This window comes from Dreissena polymorpha, chromosome 16 (genome assembly GCF_020536995.1).
Source record: "Dreissena polymorpha isolate Duluth1 chromosome 16, UMN_Dpol_1.0, whole genome shotgun sequence".
Taxonomy (NCBI): domain Eukaryota; kingdom Metazoa; phylum Mollusca; class Bivalvia; order Myida; family Dreissenidae; genus Dreissena; species Dreissena polymorpha.
This window is the reverse complement of record NC_068370.1, coordinates 20,714,765-20,733,176: the sequence shown is the minus strand read 5'-3', so window position 1 is coordinate 20,733,176 and position 18,412 is coordinate 20,714,765. Positions and strand designations below refer to the sequence as shown.

The window sequence follows — 18,412 nt, the reverse complement described above, 5'->3', positions numbered from 1 at the left end:
GTGACTTAGAGATAGTAAATAACTTTATACTAAAGCATGTCTCTTTACAGATCGGACCCATTCTCAAACTTGGCCAAAATATAAATTACAAAACTCCTGACCAAGTTGCATGCAGACAGAAGTTTCATTGTGACTTTCAGAGCATTAACAAGATTGAACTAAGGCCAGATAAGAAAATCGACCATGTTCTGCCAGGTCTCATGACCATTCAAGAACAAATTTGACATCTAGAATGTTCATAAGCTTTACCCTTTTATTTGAACCTAGTTACCTAGTTTTTGACCTCTGGTGACCCAGTTTGGAACTCTGCCAATATATCATTAGGACAAATGTTCTGAAAAAGATCGCTGTGGCGTAGTGGACATGGTGTCCGCCTAGCGATCGGGAGGTCATGGGTTCAATCCACACTGTGGGAGCGTTCTTTACATCTCCCCCATAGACACCAAGAAACGGACTCTAGAGCGTTTCATATAAGCTTACTGACCTATAGAGGGTTCACAAAGTATATTGACGCAAGACGGAAAGCTGATCACAAAAACTACCAATTATCAATTTGTGTTAAGGTTAACTTACAAAAAAGTGGCACAATTCCATTTATTATGGCATGCAAGGAGCACGGAACTTTGTCATTGACATCACACAATGACACAGAACACATTTGTGAAGGTTCAGTTAAATACCTGTAGAGAAGAAAAAGTGATATGAAGATGTTGCAGGTTTACCTTAATCAAAAGCATTACGCTGATGCCGAAGCCAACATTTGGGTAAGAAGTATAGCTCAGACTAGCAAAACAACAGAACAAAGACTTAATGAAGAATGTTACATTTATTTCATACCAGTTTATCATCTTAACACAAACACTTTTCTGATCATATCTAAAATGTAAAGATACCTGCATATAAACCAAATGCTTCAAAAACACCATTAAACTCTTCCTAGAAATCTGACCATAATCCAAGCTTGGAAAAACTGACATCGACCTCATTAGATCAAAAATGTTTTCTGTTTATGGCAATTATCTTTTAGTTACATATAAACATCTTTTAGTTACATATAAACATCTTTTTTAATATACAATTTATAGCAATTTCCATGTAACAAACAACCATAATCAGAGACTTACAGCAATAATTTAATCGCTGGTATCAAGTAAATGTGAACCCTTCAAGTCAAAATTTGAAACAAAGACACATGAAAAAGTTTAAGTTTATTTTGTTAGAAACACAAATTTTTAAATAACAGCTAAAATCTACACAAGTTGTTGTAGGACTTTTTTTTGTTAATTGAGACACGATTTCCAAAACTAAAAAAAAAGAAACAGATTTTTGACAATAACTACAAAAAAAACCAGGATTGCTGTGCCAAGTAAATTAAGCTTAATACGAAATGTTCCAACAACAGCTTTGAGACACCGTCCAATAAGCCAAAACAAGATTGCACTAGAAAGCACCCAGCACTATACATCTACATCTTTGATGACCCTGTCCGTGTTGCAGTGTATGCAGTCCTATCTGGAGGGGATTGAGAGGGGTTCAGTTGTTCTTGGAGAAGTAGGTCTTGGAGCCCTTCACGTCCGGCACGATTGTGTCACTGCCAGGCTTCCAGTTGGCTGGGCACACTATAACACAGGGAATATTACAATATATTCATTGGAAATAAAGGCCTGAAAGATGGGATACAACATAACCAACATAACTAGTGGAAATATATGCCTGAAAGATGGGACACAACATAACCAACATAACTAGTGGAAATATATGCCTGAAAGATGGGACACAGCATAACCAACAGAACTAGTGGAAATAAAGGCCTGAAAGATGGGACACAACATAACCAACATAACTAGTGGAAATATATGCCTGAAAGATGGGACACAACATAACTAGTGGAAATATATGCCTGAAAGATGGGACACAACAAACCAACAGAACTAGTGGAAATAAAGGCCTGAAAGATGGGACACAACATAACCAACAGAACTAGTGGAAATAAAGGCCTGAAAGATGGGACACAACATAACCAACAGAACTAGTGGAAATAAAGGCCTGAAAGATGGGACACAACATAACCAACAGAACTAGTGGAAATAAAGGCCTGAAAGATGGGACACAACATAACCAACAGAACTAGTGGAAATAAAGGCCTGAAAATGGGACACAACATAACCAACAGAACTAGTGGAAATAAAGGCCTGAAAGATGGGACACAACATAACCAACATAACTAGTGGTAATATAGGCCTAAAAGATGGGACACAACATAACCAACATAACTAGTGGAAATATATGCCTGAAAGATGGGACACAACATAACCCACATAACTAGTGGAAATATAGGCCTAAAAGATGGGACACAGCATAACCAACAGAACTAGTGGAAATAAAGGCCTGAAAGATGGGACACAACATAACTAGCGGTAATATAGGCCTGAAAGATGGGACACAACATAACCAACATAACTAGTGGAAATATATGCCTGAAAGATGGGACACAGCATAACCAACATAATGGTGGAAATATATGCCTGAAAGATGGGACACAGCATAACCAACAGAACTAGTGGAAATAAAGGCCTGAAAGATGGGACACAACATAACCAACATAACTAGTGGAAATATATGCCTGAAAGATGGGACACAACATAACCAACATAACTAGTGGAAATATATGCCTGAAAGATGGGACACAACATAACCAACAGAACTAGTGGAAATAAAGGCCTGAAAGATGGGACACAACATAACCAACAGAACTAGTGGAAATAAAGGCCTGAAAGATGGGACACAACATAACCAACAGAACTAGTGGAAATAAAGGCCTGAAAGATGGGACATAACATAACCAACAGAACTAGTGGAAATAAAGGCCTGAAAGATGGGACACAACATAACCAACATAACTAGTGGTAATATAGGCCTAAAAGATGGGACACAACATAACCAACATAACTAGTGGAAATATATGCCTGAAAGATGGGACACAACATAACCCACATAACTAGTGGAAATATAGGCCTAAAAGATGGGACACAGCATAACCAACAGAACTAGTGGAAATAAAGGCCTGAAAGATGGGACACAACATAACTAGCGGTAATATAGGCCTGAAAGATGGGACACAATATAACCAACAGAACTAGTGGAAATATAGGCCTGAAAGATGAGATATGACAAAACAAACAGAACTAGTGGAAATATATGCCTGAAAGATTGGATTCCAAATACCCAACAGAACTAGTGGAAATATACGACTGAAAAATGGGATACAACTTAATCAACAGAACTAGTGGAAACAAGCAAATTTGTTGAATTGATATCCCTTGCAAACTTTTTTTTGTTTAGTGATGGGTGAAGATGGATAAATAGGGCAGTATCTGTAAAATAACAAAGTCTATGGTTATTCTTTTTCTGCATTGCAATGCTCCTCATTGATATCTTTACACCCATGAAGTTTCATTTAAATTTTGTATAGTATTTGATTTATAGCCCTGAAAAGTTTCACCGTACAAAACAACAAAGGGCAATAACTCTTATTTAAGAATCTGGAGACTATGGTTCTTGTGCTTGGCATTTCTTCATATTTACATCTATATACCCATGCAGTTTCCTGTTGATATTTTATTTAGTTTCTGAGCTTTAGCCCTATAAGTTAGTGTAAGCCATATTTAAACAAGATGTGTTTGTGAAACACTATGTCCCCCCATATATTTGACCTTTGACCTTGAAAATTGTTAAACACTGTCAACCACGTATATTTGACCTTGAAGGATAACCTTGACCTTTCACAACTCAAAATGTGCAGCTCCATGAGATATACATGCATGCCAAATATCAAGTTGCTATCTTCAATATTGCAAAAGTTATGGCCAATGTTCAAGTTTGACGCAAACCAACAAACAGACAGGGCAAAAACAATATGTCCCCCAGTAAAATGAGTCAAACAGTATTGAAGATATAGAACTGAAAATTTTTCATACAGACTGACAGATGGACAAAAAGTATTTCTAATAAATTTTTATTAATAGTATAATTCTTTCCTATAAAATCCTGGCAAACCCTTGTAAAAACAAGCAAAGTTCCTGTGAACATATGTCCGCTTGTACCTTCTCCATGTTTATCTGTGAACTGGAAGGCCTTGACAAGTCGCAGGGTCTCATCCACACTGCGTCCCACAGGTAGGTCGTTGATGGTGATCTGGCGTAGGTTGCTCTTGTCATCAATGATAAACAGGCCTCTGTCAGCACACAAATATCACAGTCAAAGGAAGAAAAACACATTAATATCAAAACCATGCAGAGGGGGTAATCACATGATACTCAAGATGGCGATGTCCATGCCAAGACAGGTATATTTGGTCATTTTATACCCTTTATTACTTCATTGCTGCTCACTTTCTAGCATTATCAGCAAGAAAGTGCTTAGCGTTTTTTCGTATTTATATTTGCTCAATACCTTGACTTTACTTGCAACTAAATTTCTAAGCAGGATCAACAAGATGTGTTTGTGAAACACAATGTCCCCCTATATGACATTTGATCTTGAAGGATGACCTTGACCACTCAAAATGTGCAGCTCCTTGAGATACACACGCATTTCAAATATAAAATTGCTAGCTTCAATATTGCAGAAGTGACATTACATGAGCAATTTTGACCCATATATTTGACCTTGAAGGATGACCTTGACCTTTCACCACTCAAAATATGCAGCTCCATGAGATACACATGCATGCCAAATATCAAGTTGCTATCTTCAATATTGCAAAAGTATTCATAAAATAAGCGATTTGGGCCACATATATTTGACCTCTGACCTTGAAGGATGACCTTGACCTTTCACCACTCAAAATGTGCAGCTCCATGAGATACATGCATGCCAAATATCAAGTTGCTTTCTTCAATATTGCAAAAGTATTCATAAAATAAGCGATTCGGGCCACATATATTTGACCTCTGACCTTGAAGAAAGACCTTGACCTTTCACCACTCAAAATGTGCAGCTCCATGAGATACACATGCATGCCAAATATCAAGTTGCTATCTTCAATATTGCAAAAGTATTCATAAAATGAGCGATTTTGGCCACATATATTTGACCTCTGACCTTGAAGAAAGACCTTGACCTTTCACCACTCAAAATGTGCAGCTCCATGAGATACACATGCATGCCAAATATCAAGTTGCTATCTTCAATATTGCAAAAGTATTAATAAAATGAGCGATTTTGGCCACATATATTTGACCTCTAACCTTGAAGGATGACCTTGACCTTTCACCACTCAAAATGTGCAGCTTCATGAGATACACATGCATGCCATATATGAAGTTGCTATCTTCAATATAGCAAAAGTTATTGCAAAATGTTAATGTTGGCGTAAACCAACCAACAGACCAACCAACCAACCAACAGACTAACCAACCAACAGACAGGGCAAAAACAATATGTCCCCCACTACTATAGTGGGGGACATAAAAAATTACAGCTCCTGCTAAGAAAATTTGTAGCAAGCAAAGTCAAGATATAAAGGGAATATTAATATGAAATATATGCTTATCACTTTCTAACTGTTATAGCTGGAGAGTGAGCAGCTTTCAAAAATTGAACAACAGTAATAAAGAGTATACAAGAGCAGACCGCTCATCTATTTTTCTTTTTAAAGGTGAAGTGACCTATCTCAATTTCAATCACAAAGGAGGGAGGGGTGGAGTGGAGAGGGGTGTATAGTGTGGGGGTGTGGTCATTTATTACATTATCTTCCAAAAATGCAAAAAAAACAAGATGTGTTTGTGAAACACAATGTCCCCCTATATGATGTTTGACCTTGTAGGATGACCTTGACCTTGTGAAGGATGACCTTGACCTTTCACCACTCAAAATGTGCAGCTCCATGAGATACACATGCATGCCAAATATCAAGTTGCTATCTTCAATATTGCAAAAGTATTCATAAAATAAGCGATTTGGGCCACATATATTTGACCTCTGACCTTGAAGGATGACCTTGACCTTTCACCACTCAAAATGTGCAGCTCCATGAGATGCACATGCATGCCAAATATCAAGTTGCTATCTTCAATTTTGCAAAAGTATTTATAAAATAAGCGATTTGGGCCACATATATTTGACCTCTGACCTTGAAGGATGACCTTGACCTTGACCTTTCGCCACTCAAAATGTGCAGCTCCATGAGATACACATGCATGCCAAATATCAAGTTGCTATCTTCAATATTGCAAAAGTATTCATAAAATGAGCGATTTTGGCCACATATATTTGACCTTTGACCTTGAAGGATGACCTTGACCTTGACCTTTTACCACTCAAAATGTGCAGCTTCATGAGATACACATGCATGCCAAATATGAAGTTGCTATCTTCAATATAGCAAAAGTTATTGCAAAATGTTAAAGTTGGTGCAAACAGACAGACCAACGGACAGACCAACAGACAGACCAACAGACAGACCAACAGACAGGGCAAAAACATTATGTCCCCCACTACAAAAGTGGGGGACATAAAAATATATAAAAAATTTCGTGGGGGGGGGGATTCTTGAGTGGGATGGCTGGACGGTATTTCACAAATAAAATAATAAAAATAAATATTTGTGTTTTTTAACCATGTTAAAAAAAAAAATTTGGGAGGGGGGGGGGTTTAGTGTTAGGGTGTGGTGGGTGGTCATTTATAAGATCTTTATAAAAAAACTTTTTTGGGGGGGGGGGAGGGGCGTGGGGGATGGTTTGGGTGGAGTCTATTGTGGTATGTCAGGTAAGAGTTGTATTGTCAGAGTATCAATCAAATCTAATCATAAATAAAGAAGTTATGGCAATTTTAGCAAAATTTTATAATTTGACCTTGAGAGTCAAGGTCATTCAAAGGTCAAGGTAAAATTCAACTTGACAGGTACAGTACCCTCATGATAGCATGAAAGTATTTGAAGTTTGAAAGCAATAGCCTTGATACTTTAGAAGTAAAGTGGATCTTAACACAAAATTTAACCATATATTCAAAGTTACTAAGTCAAAAAAGGGCCATAATTTCGTAAAAATGACAACCAGAGTTATGCAACTTGTCCTTTACTTATGATATTTTGCGAGTGTTCCAAGTCTGAAAGCAAAAGCTATGATACTTTAGGGGTAAAGTGGACCAAAACACAAAACCTAACCAAATTTTCAATTTTCTAAGTATAAAGGGCCCATAAATCCGTCAAAATGCCAGTCAGAGTTACATAACTTTGCCTGCACAGTCCCCTTATGATAGTAAGTAAGTGTTGCAAGTATGAAAGCAATAGCTTTGATACTTTAGGAACAAGGGCTGTTTGTAAAACATGCATGCCCCCCATATGGGCTGTCCGTTGTAGTGGCAGCCATTGTGTGAATACGTTTTTTGTCACTGTGACCTTGACCTTTAACCTAGTGACCTGGAAATCAATATGGGTCATCTGAGGGTCATGATCAATGTACCTATGAAGTGTCATGATCCTAGGCAAAAGCGTTCTTGAGTTATCATCCGGAAACAATTTTACTGTTTCGGGTCACCGTGACCTTGACCTTTGACCTAGTGACCTGAAAATCAATATGGGTCATCTGCGAGTCATGATCAATGTACCTATGAAGTTTCATGATCCTAGGCATAAGCATTCTTGAGTTATCATCCGGAAACCATTTAACTATTTCGGGTCACCGTGACCTTGACCTTTGACCTAGTGACCTCAAAATCAATAGGGGTCATTTGCGAGTCATGATCATTCTACCCATGAAGTTTCATGATCCTAGGCATATGTGTTCTTGAGTTATCATCCGGAAACCATTTTACTATTTCGGGTCACCATGACCTTGACCTTTGACCTAGTGACCTCAAAATCAATAGGGGTCATCTGCAAGTCATGATCAATCTACCTATGAAGTTTCATGATCCTGGGCATATCTGTTCTTGAGTTATCATCCGGAAACCATTTTACTATTTCGGGTCACCATGACCTTGACCTTTGACCTAGTGACCTCAAAATCAAAAGGGGTCATCTGCGAGTCGTGATCTATCTACCTATGAAGTTTCATGATCCTAGGCCTAAGCGTCCTTGAGTTATCATCCGGAAACCACCTGGTGGACGGACGGACCGACCGACCGACCGACATGTGCAAAGCAATATACCCCCTCTTCTTCGAAGGGGGGCATAATAAAGTGGACCTAAACACAAAACTATAACTTTGCCTGCACAGTCCCCTTATGATAGTAAGTGTTGCAAGTATGAAAGCGATAGCTTTGATACTTAAGGAATAAAATGGACCTTAACACAAAACTTAACCAAAATTCTCAATTTTCTAAGTATAAAAGGGCACATAATTCTGTCAAAATGCACGCCAGAGTTATCTAACTTTGCCTGCCCAGTCCCCTCATGATAGTAAGTAAGTGTACCAAGTTTGAATGCAAAAGCATTGATACTTTATGAGATAAGTGGACCTAAACGCAAAACTTAACCGGCAGCGACGCAGATGCCAAATTGATGACAATAGCTCATAATTTTTTTTTCAAAAAATGTCTTGGCATGGACATTGCAATCTTGAATATTAAGTATGCCATAGCATAACAGCAATAGTACAATTAAACTAGAAATTTGCAGAAAATTATACAATGTATGACATTTTAAATCATTAGACTCAGTAAATAAGACAAACATCAATTTCAATAAGAAGTTAAATAGATAAGTTGTTGAGAAATTTTCACATATTGTTCTATTAAAAATACTGCATACTGCAAGTCTTCAGAAAAGTATATGGATTAACATTGAATTAGGTATGGAATTGTGAAGAAAATCACCCTGATCATTACATGAAAGGAGCATTGATCATCTATAAAATTCACTTTTGTGACTAAATGAAAAGGGTGAAGGAGGGTTAGAAAATGACGTTCTTTAATAAATTGAATAGACAAAGAAACATTTGAAAATCACATTCATTTATACAGGTACATGGAATTGATACAGGGGTGTAACATTTATAAATATATAGAAAGGGCAAAGGGGTGTTATAAAATCCCATTCATTAATTCATGGAATGGGTAGATAAGTGTTATGAAATCACATTAATTAATACAAGGAATGGGTAAATTAGTGTTATGAACTCACATTTATTCATGGGTAAAATTTGTTAAGAAATCATATTCATTAATACATGGAATGGGTAAACAAGCGTTTTGAAATCAGCATATTAGAGAATCCTCTTGATCATAACATGGAATGGGTATCAATATACCTGAAAGCCAGGCCGTCATCAGCCTTGAAGACACCGTAAGCCTTGGCAATGTCATAGGTCTTGTCAGACAGGATAGGGATGTTCATGCTGCCCAGCCCTCCCTGCTTCCTGGGTGTGTTCACCCTGAAATGACACACAGACATGTCTCCATGAGTGCCAAGCCAAAATTTTCAAGCAAAAGTGTAATATGGACAACAAAAAGGTTCTTTTGTCACCTATTGCTGATTGCAGTGCACATGTTCAACATGGGTGAAAGCTGAAAATGTCTAAAAACCGGAAAATTGTGCTGGGGGTCAAGGGGGCGGTACAGGGCAAAGCCCTGGCTGGGGGCCATGGGTGGCTTAGCCCCCTGAAGCTCCAGAAATTAAGCCAATTTATCATGAGCAAGTTTAAAAGGGAAATAACACCATAATTATGCCAGACAATTTTGTTTTTTGTGCAAATCCTGTACAAGAGATATATCTGCCTTTAAGTTTCAAGTTGGTACCTACTTTACTTGTCAAGATGACAAAAACACACATGCAGACAAATCAACACAGAAGGACAAACAAATGGACATAATGGCCTCTATGAAAAAAGGTTGGGGAGGAGGGTATACCCCCCTTTAATACATGACTGGGGTATAAAATTAATAACAAGAAATTAATTTATTTTGAATTAAACATGTATTGCTTACCATGCCAAGTGAGAGAAGTGGCTGTCAGGGGAGCATGCCACCACCTCACAACCAATAGCTCTGAACTCCTCCACGCGGTCGCTGAATGCAATGATCTCTGTTGGACACACAAATGTGCTGAAAGAAACCAGGCCCAAGGTATCATGAATCTACACTCAACTGTGCACAAAAATGTGCAATGGTACAGTGCATGTAAATAATTCTGAATGTACTTTAAAACACTTGTTTAAATTGCAATGAAGTGATTTATTGGCAAAATTATAATAAATATTAAAATCATACATTTAAATGGCGGGTAAATTGCTTTTTTGGTGGCTCTTTCAAAGAAGGGAAAATTGTTGTATTTTATGAGTTAATCATATTAAAGGACATCGCCTATTTATTGTGAATTGTATATTTTTATGGCTGAATTTAAGATTTAATGCCCGATGGTTATTTTGTCTAATAGAAACACTAACACAGCTACAGATGTTGTAATATCTGTAGCATCGCTAAGGAGTAGCAAAATCATCAACAAGTGCAATTGTGACAGATGTAAAGAGTTATGACGTACCCTTTGGATCAAAAGTACAGATACGCCAACAGCTAACATTTTTGTCACTGCGGTAATAAATTTATCACTGCGGTTACAATTTTTTCACAGCGTTCACAAATTATGACTGTTGGTATATTTTTATGCCTGCTGTTACATTTTTTTGTTTGGGTCATTTTTCAACCAATCATTTTTGCCTCTACAAACAGAGATTTTTTAAAGAAAATAATTAAATATTTAACAATAAATTTAAATAAAATCAATACGGAAGAATAAAGATATTTAATGAGCTTATTCATGTGTTTGTTCATATGTTTTTGTCCTTTAATGATTTTATTAAGTAAAATAATTTGAAAAAGGAAATATTGACCCCGCAGTAAATGCTATATTCGAAGAAAATGGCGGTGCAATTCGTTCAGAGAGCTAAAGAAATTATTTTATCATGCGGTAGAATTGTACTTGGTGATCAAAGTAGGAATGTTTTGAACGACTCTCTCCTTACATCTTGAAAACTTCGCAGTAAATATTCGCCGATTTGCCGTTTTGCAAGACGTTGTTTCATTGGTTAGTTTGATTTAGCTCTTATCAAACTGTTTGGGTCAAACAAAGTATCACAACAGTTACAAATATATCACCGAAGTGATAAATTTATTACCGCAGTGACAAAAATGTCAACGCGGTAACAATTTTGTCACCGCTGTGATATCTATTTTTAGCTGTTGGCGTATCTGTACTTTTGACCCAAAGGGTATGTCATAAAGAGTTACATTAGACCAAGACTAACCAGTATATTAATTTATATGATCCAAGGTTAAAGCACTCCTATGACCTTAACCTTTGACCAATATTTGATGTCTTCCTTTACTCCCATGCAACATACTAATGATGATTGCATGTCAGATTATGTACAGAAACAAAATGAGCCAGATCTTCTTACTAACCCACAGACTGATCTACCTATAGGTGCAAGCAATAAAACATTTTTCTAAAGGGGAGGGGGTGAGCAGAAAAAATGGAAAAATTATAATATCAGAGACTTTTAAAATTAAAAATACTAGTCCGGATGTTATATTCAAAAGTGGAACTTTCTTTACAGTTTTCCCCTGTATACATTTGAAGCATGCCAAAGTGCATGATTGTATTCAAATATGTACTACTGTGGTTTAATTTATTTTTCCTGACATACATTTTCACTTATTCATAAAATGGCTAAATTGATTAGATTTTAAATTTGTTTTATTGAATTGTACTTTAAATCAGACAATAACGGCTGACAAAGAATGTTAATTTGAAAGGATTTCAAATTTCTCAGCTTTGTCTCTTCCAGCAGATAAGTGTTTTTTTTCTCTCAAAAATCTAGCTTTTTCTTAAATACTTAATTGATAAGTGCTGACAATAAAACCCTTTCAGACATTCTGTCAGTTTTATGTGTTTATTTGAGAAAAAAGCATAATATAGTTATTTAAACAAGTATAGCAAAATAGTCTAACTCCTGAATCTAAAGACTAATATTTCATTTTTATTACTTTAAAGATTAATGATTGTAAAATCAAATTTATCCATCAATATATCAGGTTATTATTATCTTGTGGTTGAGCGGACCCAAAAGATTAAAAAAAATTAGTGTCCAACTAATAATATTGTCGAAAGATTGAAGAAAATTAGTGTCAAACTAATAATATTTCAGGTTTTTCTTTCTTTCTTAGATATTGGTCATGGATGTCTATTGCACAATTTTTACATGGACATTTCACAAATCCAACAAGGTTACAATATATGAAAAAATGGCCATTTTAACCAGTGAAAATCATACTTTTGGCTCAAAACTGTAAAATACAGTCATTTCACAATGAAAAATTATTTTATCCTGATCGCTTTCATTAGTGTACATACAAAAAATGGTTGCTGTACGCCGAAATATCAAACATTTGTGTACATAATGTTTTGCCAAGATTTCATTCAAGCATCTTTATTTTTAGTGACAAACTATGAAGGCTTATTTTAGGGTACGGAACATCAGGTAGGATGGATAGGGCTTTGGGTGCAGATTTATTTTTTATAAAAAATAATGCCCCGTTTCTCAATTGTCATGAACTTTAGACAGACAGTTGTTATATCAACAAACACAGGTTATAATTTTTAACAATGAACAATTATAATGTTTTAATCATGAAAATGCAGTTAATGAGATATATTGGTGACAAATATGTTTAGTTTAACTACCAGTACACTCTGAATTGTTTCAACATGATAGACACACAAGGCCTTCAATTCAATTTCAGCATATTTAAAGTAGCAAAATATAGTGGTGACAATCTTTTTGTGCTAGCAGAATCACTGAAGGAGCTTAGTTTTTTTTTAACTATTAAATGGACTTGATCCAGATCTTAATAACTAACTTACTTTGTTCGTTGTAGACTTGCAAAATTTCAACAATTCTGTAAATTACTGAAGGGAAGAAATTCTTTGAAGTGTGCAGACCATAAAATTTGTGTTCACTACCACAATATGTTTTAATGTTTTAAATAAGCAATACAAAGTATTGACAGTGGTTAGACATTCCTAGCCTATGATTTAAGATGGAGAACATGTCTAGATGTCTAGAAGTTGTTGTTCAGATGATTATTCATACATGCCAGAAGTCCCGATCTCGGCAGGACAGTCCCGCTTTTGGGCCCTTTGTACGGCGTCCCGATATGAGACGATTTGTCCCGACATTCGTAAAAAACCGATGTAAGGTCTATAGGTTCCCAATAAAGTTCGCTATTCAAGCTCTGTTTCGCTAACATTTACCACCGCTAATCCCTTTATTGCCCCCAATTAACAATCCGATTCTACTTCTCGTGTGTACCAGTGTTGTTTATCGGCTAATTATTGATTTTATCAGGCATTTACACCATGGTGGTCTTCAAGATAGTGGTTGCTTATTGCTATCGATAGTTGTATTATAATGAAATAAATGTTGAAAATGTGTTTGTTTTTGTCTTTGTTTGAAACGGTTTACAAAACAATTGTTTTGTAAAATTATTTCTACGTCATTAATGAGTCTTTTACATTCAATGTTTAGTTCCAAAATAGCGGGATAATCCGAATGTGCAATATACCAAAATCGCAACAAACAGTCCAATAAGTGATACCCATCCTATCTAGTGTAATTGGGTGTAATTGTAATAAAAACTACGAGGTGACAGTTTGACCCTACTCCAATTAAGCTTAAAACAACGAGGTGCTATGCATGACAGTTTGACCCTACTCCAATTAAGCCGCGACAATTGACAAGTAAGTTTACTGTAACCCGTACTTTCAGTGTACTGGATAGCCTCCCCTGCGTTAATGTTTGCCATTGAAAGTAATATAATGAGTATTGTTGTTGTAATTCCAGATTTTGTTCTCTAAAAAGATGAATATTATCTTCGTTGTTTGCTATTGTCTTATTTAATAAAACTGTTATTGTTATGTTTTAGATTTCATGCTTCATATCAGATGTTTTATGTCTTGAATAAAAGTATCAAGAGTTTTTGTTAGTACTATACTGTCTACAGTAAAGGTGGAATGATAGATCGTTTTAGGTGTCCTGCTTTTTGGTCAAATGTCCCGACAATTTTTTATGGAATGTCCCGCTTTGGACCTAAAAAATTCTGGCATGTATGTGATTATTGCAAAATGTTATTTCTTTAAATAAAGAAAGAGTCCATGTCAATGAAAATATTATTTAAATGCATTAAATAAAAATATAGTAATATGATGCAAGTATTGAACATGTTTTTACTATACTTATTGATAACAAACTGAATTTCACATTTTTTTTCAAGTTCAAAATTTGTTTTTCACAATTTTCAGAACTTCTCATCTCATTTTTTCACAATTTTGAAAAGTTTACGACTTTGTTTTTCACTAAGTCAGGGTTCGCTTCAGAGGCAGAAAAGAGGCCCGACATTGGTTATACAATATGTAAGAAAGAGCAGCAATAATGCAAAATGCATTGATTCACCTCATGAACAACACTTTAATTTTTAATGGTCTCATGTTTGTCACATTAATTTGTATTTTCATGTATACAGCAGGTTACAAAGTAAAACAAGGGCTGTTTGTAAAACATGCATGCCCCCCATATGGGCTGTCAGTTGTAGTGGCAGCCATTGTGTGAATACGTTTTTTGTCACTGTGACCTTGACCTTTGACCTAATGTAAGATATCATCCGGAAACCATTGTACTCTTTCGAGTCACTGTGACCTTAACCTTTGACCTAGTGACCTGAAAATCAATAGGGGTCATCTGCCAGTCATGATCAATGTACCTATGAAGTTTCATGATCCTAGGCGAAAGCATTCTTGAGTTATCATCCGGAAACCATTTTACTATTTCGAGTCACTGTGACCTTGACCTTTGACCTTTTGACCTAACAAGAGCTGTCAGAGGACAGCACGCTAGACTATTCAAGTTCTTGACAGTATAACGTAAGCCATCATGCGGAAATTGTTCATATTCAATAATTTATTAGACGATCTTTCAAAAATAAAAAAGGAAAAACAAGGGCTGTTTGTAAAACATGCATGCCCCCCATATGGGCTGTCCGTTGTAGTGGCAGCCATTGTGTGAATACGATTTTTGTCACTGTGACCTTGACCTTTGACCTAGTGACCTGAAAATCAATAGGGGTCATCTGCGGGTCACGATCAATGTACCTATGAAGTGTCATGATCCTAGGCAAAAGCGTTCTTGAATTATCATCCGAAAATCATTTTACTATTTCGGGTCACCGTGACCTTGACCTTTTACCTTGTGACCTGGAGTCATCTGCAAGTCATGATCAATCTACCTATGAAGTTTCATGATCCTAGGCGTATGCTTTCTTGAGTTATCATCCGAAAACCATTTTACTATTTCGGGTCACCGTGACCTTGACCTTTGACCTAGTGACCTCAAAATCAATAGGGGTCATCTGCGAGTCATGATCAATGTACCTATGAAGTTTCATGATCCTAGGCCCAAGCGTTCTTGAGTTATCGTCTGACAACCACCTGGTGGACGGACCGACCGACAGACCGACCGACCGACATGAGCAAAGCAATATACCCCCTCTTCTTCGAAGGGGGGCATAAAAATGGGGGGGAGGGAGTAGGGGGGGAGGGGGGTGAGAGGGATTATAATATAGGGTGTGGTAATTAATTAGATGTTTAAAAAAAAAATTGGGGGGGGGGGGGGTAGGAGGGAGTGAGAGGGGGGTATAATGTGGGGTGGGGTAATTTATTAGATGTTTAAAAAAAAATATAAAAAAATGGGGGTTGGGGGGTGAGAGGAGGGGGAGTATAATGTGGGGTGTGGTAATTAATTAGATGTTTAAAAAATAAAAAATTTGGGGGGGGGCTGGGGGGGGGGGGGTAGGGGGAGTGAGGGGGGTATAATGTGGGGTGGGGTAATTTATTAGATGTTTAAAAAAAATAAATCAGGGGGGTGGGGGGGTAGGGGGCGTAGGGGAGAGTGAGAGGGGGGTATAATGTGGGGTGTGGTAATTTATAAAATGTTAAAAAAAAAAAAAAAAATTTTTTTTTTTTGGGGGGGGCGGGGGGTTGGGGGGTAGGGGGAGTGAGAGGGGGGTATAATGTGGGGTGTGGTAATTTATGAGATGTTTAAAAAAAAAAATTGGGGGGGGTGGGGGGGGTAAGGGGGGGGTGGGGGGGAGAGGGGGGTAAGGGGGGGTGGGGGGGAGAGGGGGGTATAATATGGGGTGTGGTAATTTATGAGATGATGTTTAAAAAAAATTGGGGGGGGGGTGAGGTGGGGGGGGGGAAATATAGGTTGGGGTGATGTTGGTAAACAAGTATGCAAAATATAAAAGCAATATGTCAAGGGACAATGAAAAAAATAACAAATGATCTCACACTGACATGAACAAATATCCTCTATTTATTAAACATGAAATTTATACTTATTGCATTTGTTTTCCCTGTATATAAGAAAGATATAATAGTGTATTACCTCCCCTGTCCTGCTTATATTTACATTAATCAACAAAATTAAACATTAACACAATATTTAATATACAAAATATACAAAAAATCTCATATTCTGATAATATTTTTACTGATCCACTTTATTTTACTCAAATGATGATGTTTAATTGGACTGATCATTATAGATTTAGGATTACAGACCAGTTGCTTCAGTTATATTGTTCAGAGTTCGCCCTGTTGGCCACGTATGCGTTCTTAAGTTATCATCCAAAAACCATTTTACTATTTCGGGTCACCGTGACCTTGACCTTTGACCTAGTGACCTTCAAATCAATAGGGGTTATCTGCGAGTCATGATCAATGTACCTATGAAGTTTCATGATCCTATCCCCAAGCGTTCTTGAGTTATCATCCGGAAACCACCTGGTGGACGGACCGACCCACTGACCGACAGACCGACCGACATGTTCAAAGCAATATACCCCCTCTTCTTCAAAGGGGGGCATAATAATACTCAACAAGAGTTCCGCGGTCGGAGATGACCGCATTGAAGCCGGATTTTTTATTTAAATGACAGGAAAGTACCTTTCGTGTTTTTGTCAATGCAATACTTAAATTACTGAAATATTGTTCAAAGGTCAAAATGAAATGTAAGTACTTTTCAAGGCATGAGCAAACCTTGTGTTATGTTTTGAATGCATGCATATACATGAACAACAATAACATTTAAGGTCACAAATATGAACTTGAATTGACAATTAGGAAAGTTTGATCTCAATTTTTTTATTAGCAAATTAGTAACATATTGCTACTAGTTCTGGCCAACCTTCATATCAAGTTTGAAGACTCTAGGTCTAAGCATACCAAAGTATTAACAACTTTAACATATTTACATCCAAGGTCACAGTGACCTCGACCTTCAAATGAATGACCTTGAAATGACCAGTGGTCATCTAAGTGTGCTTGCAAACCTTTACGTCAAGTTTGAGATTCTAGGTCCAAGCATACCAAAGTTACAACAATTTTAACATTTTAACATTTAAGTTCACAGTGACCTTGACCTTCAAATGAATGACATTGAAATGAATGACCTTGAAATGACCAGTGGTCATCTAAGTGTGCTTGCAAACCTTTACGTCAAGTTTGAGATTCTAGGTCCAAGCATACCAAAGTTATAACAATTTTAACATTTTAACATTGAAGGTCACAGTGACCTTGACCTTCAAATGAATGACATTGAAATGAGCAGTGGTGATCTTCTAGTACTGGCCAACCTTTATGTCAAGTTTGAAGACTCTAGGTACAAGCATACCAAAGTTATAACATGGAATAAGAACTTTAACATTTTTACCTACCAAAGTTATAAGAACTTTAACATTTTTACATTCAAGGTCACAGTGACCTTGACCTTAGAATGAATGACCTTGAAATGACCAGTGGTCATCTAAGTGTGCTTGCAAACCTTCATGTCAAGTTTGAAGACTCTATGTCCAAGCATACCAAAGTTATAACAATTTTAACATTTTAACATTTAAGGTCACAGTGACCTTGACCTTCAAATGAATGACATTGAAATGACCAGTGGTCATCTTCTAGTACTGGCCAATCTTTATTTCAAGTTTGAAGACTCTAGGTACAAGCATACCAAAGTTATAACATGAAATAAGAACTTTAACATTTTTACATTCAAGGTCACAGTGACCTTGACCTTCAAATGAATGACCTTGAAATGTCCAGTGGTTACTTACTAGTTCTGGCCAACCTTCATGTCAAGTTTCAAGACTCTAGGTCCAAGCATACCAAAGTTATAACAACTTTAACATTTTTACATTCAAGGTCACAGTGACCTTGACCTTCAAATGAATGACCTTGAAATGTCCAGTGGTTACTTACTAGTTCTGGCCAACCTTCATGTCAAGTTTCAAGACTCTAGGTCCAAGCATACCAAAGTTATAACAACTTTAACATTTTTATATTGAAGGTCACAGTGACCTTCAC

General features: G+C 36.7%; 1 protein-coding gene and 1 long non-coding RNA gene across 5 annotated transcripts in view; both read right to left on the bottom strand.

Annotated features, from left to right (window-relative positions):
- Window positions 1-811: 811 nt before the first annotated feature.
- LOC127861945 (peroxiredoxin-1-like) overlaps window positions 812-18,412 on the bottom strand; it is a 35,555-nt gene continuing 17,954 nt past the window's right edge. For all 4 annotated transcript variants that reach the window (XM_052400710.1, XM_052400709.1, XM_052400711.1 and 1 more), the window contains 4 exons: window positions 9,928-10,044; window positions 9,252-9,374; window positions 4,104-4,234; window positions 812-1,619 (listed from right to left, as the gene is read on the bottom strand). In XM_052400710.1, coding sequence (XP_052256670.1) covers window positions 1,534-1,619; window positions 4,104-4,234; window positions 9,252-9,374; window positions 9,928-10,044 — 457 coding nt within the window. In that variant the 3' untranslated portion in view covers window positions 812-1,533. The remainder of the gene's footprint in view (window positions 1,620-4,103; window positions 4,235-9,251; window positions 9,375-9,927; window positions 10,045-18,412) is intronic.
- On the bottom strand, window positions 4,697-6,457 carry LOC127861957 (uncharacterized). The gene is made up of 3 exons (XR_008040378.1): window positions 6,286-6,457; window positions 4,977-5,103; window positions 4,697-4,832 (listed from the first exon to the last, which is right to left on the bottom strand). It is a non-coding gene; the product is annotated as an uncharacterized LOC127861957 (long non-coding RNA).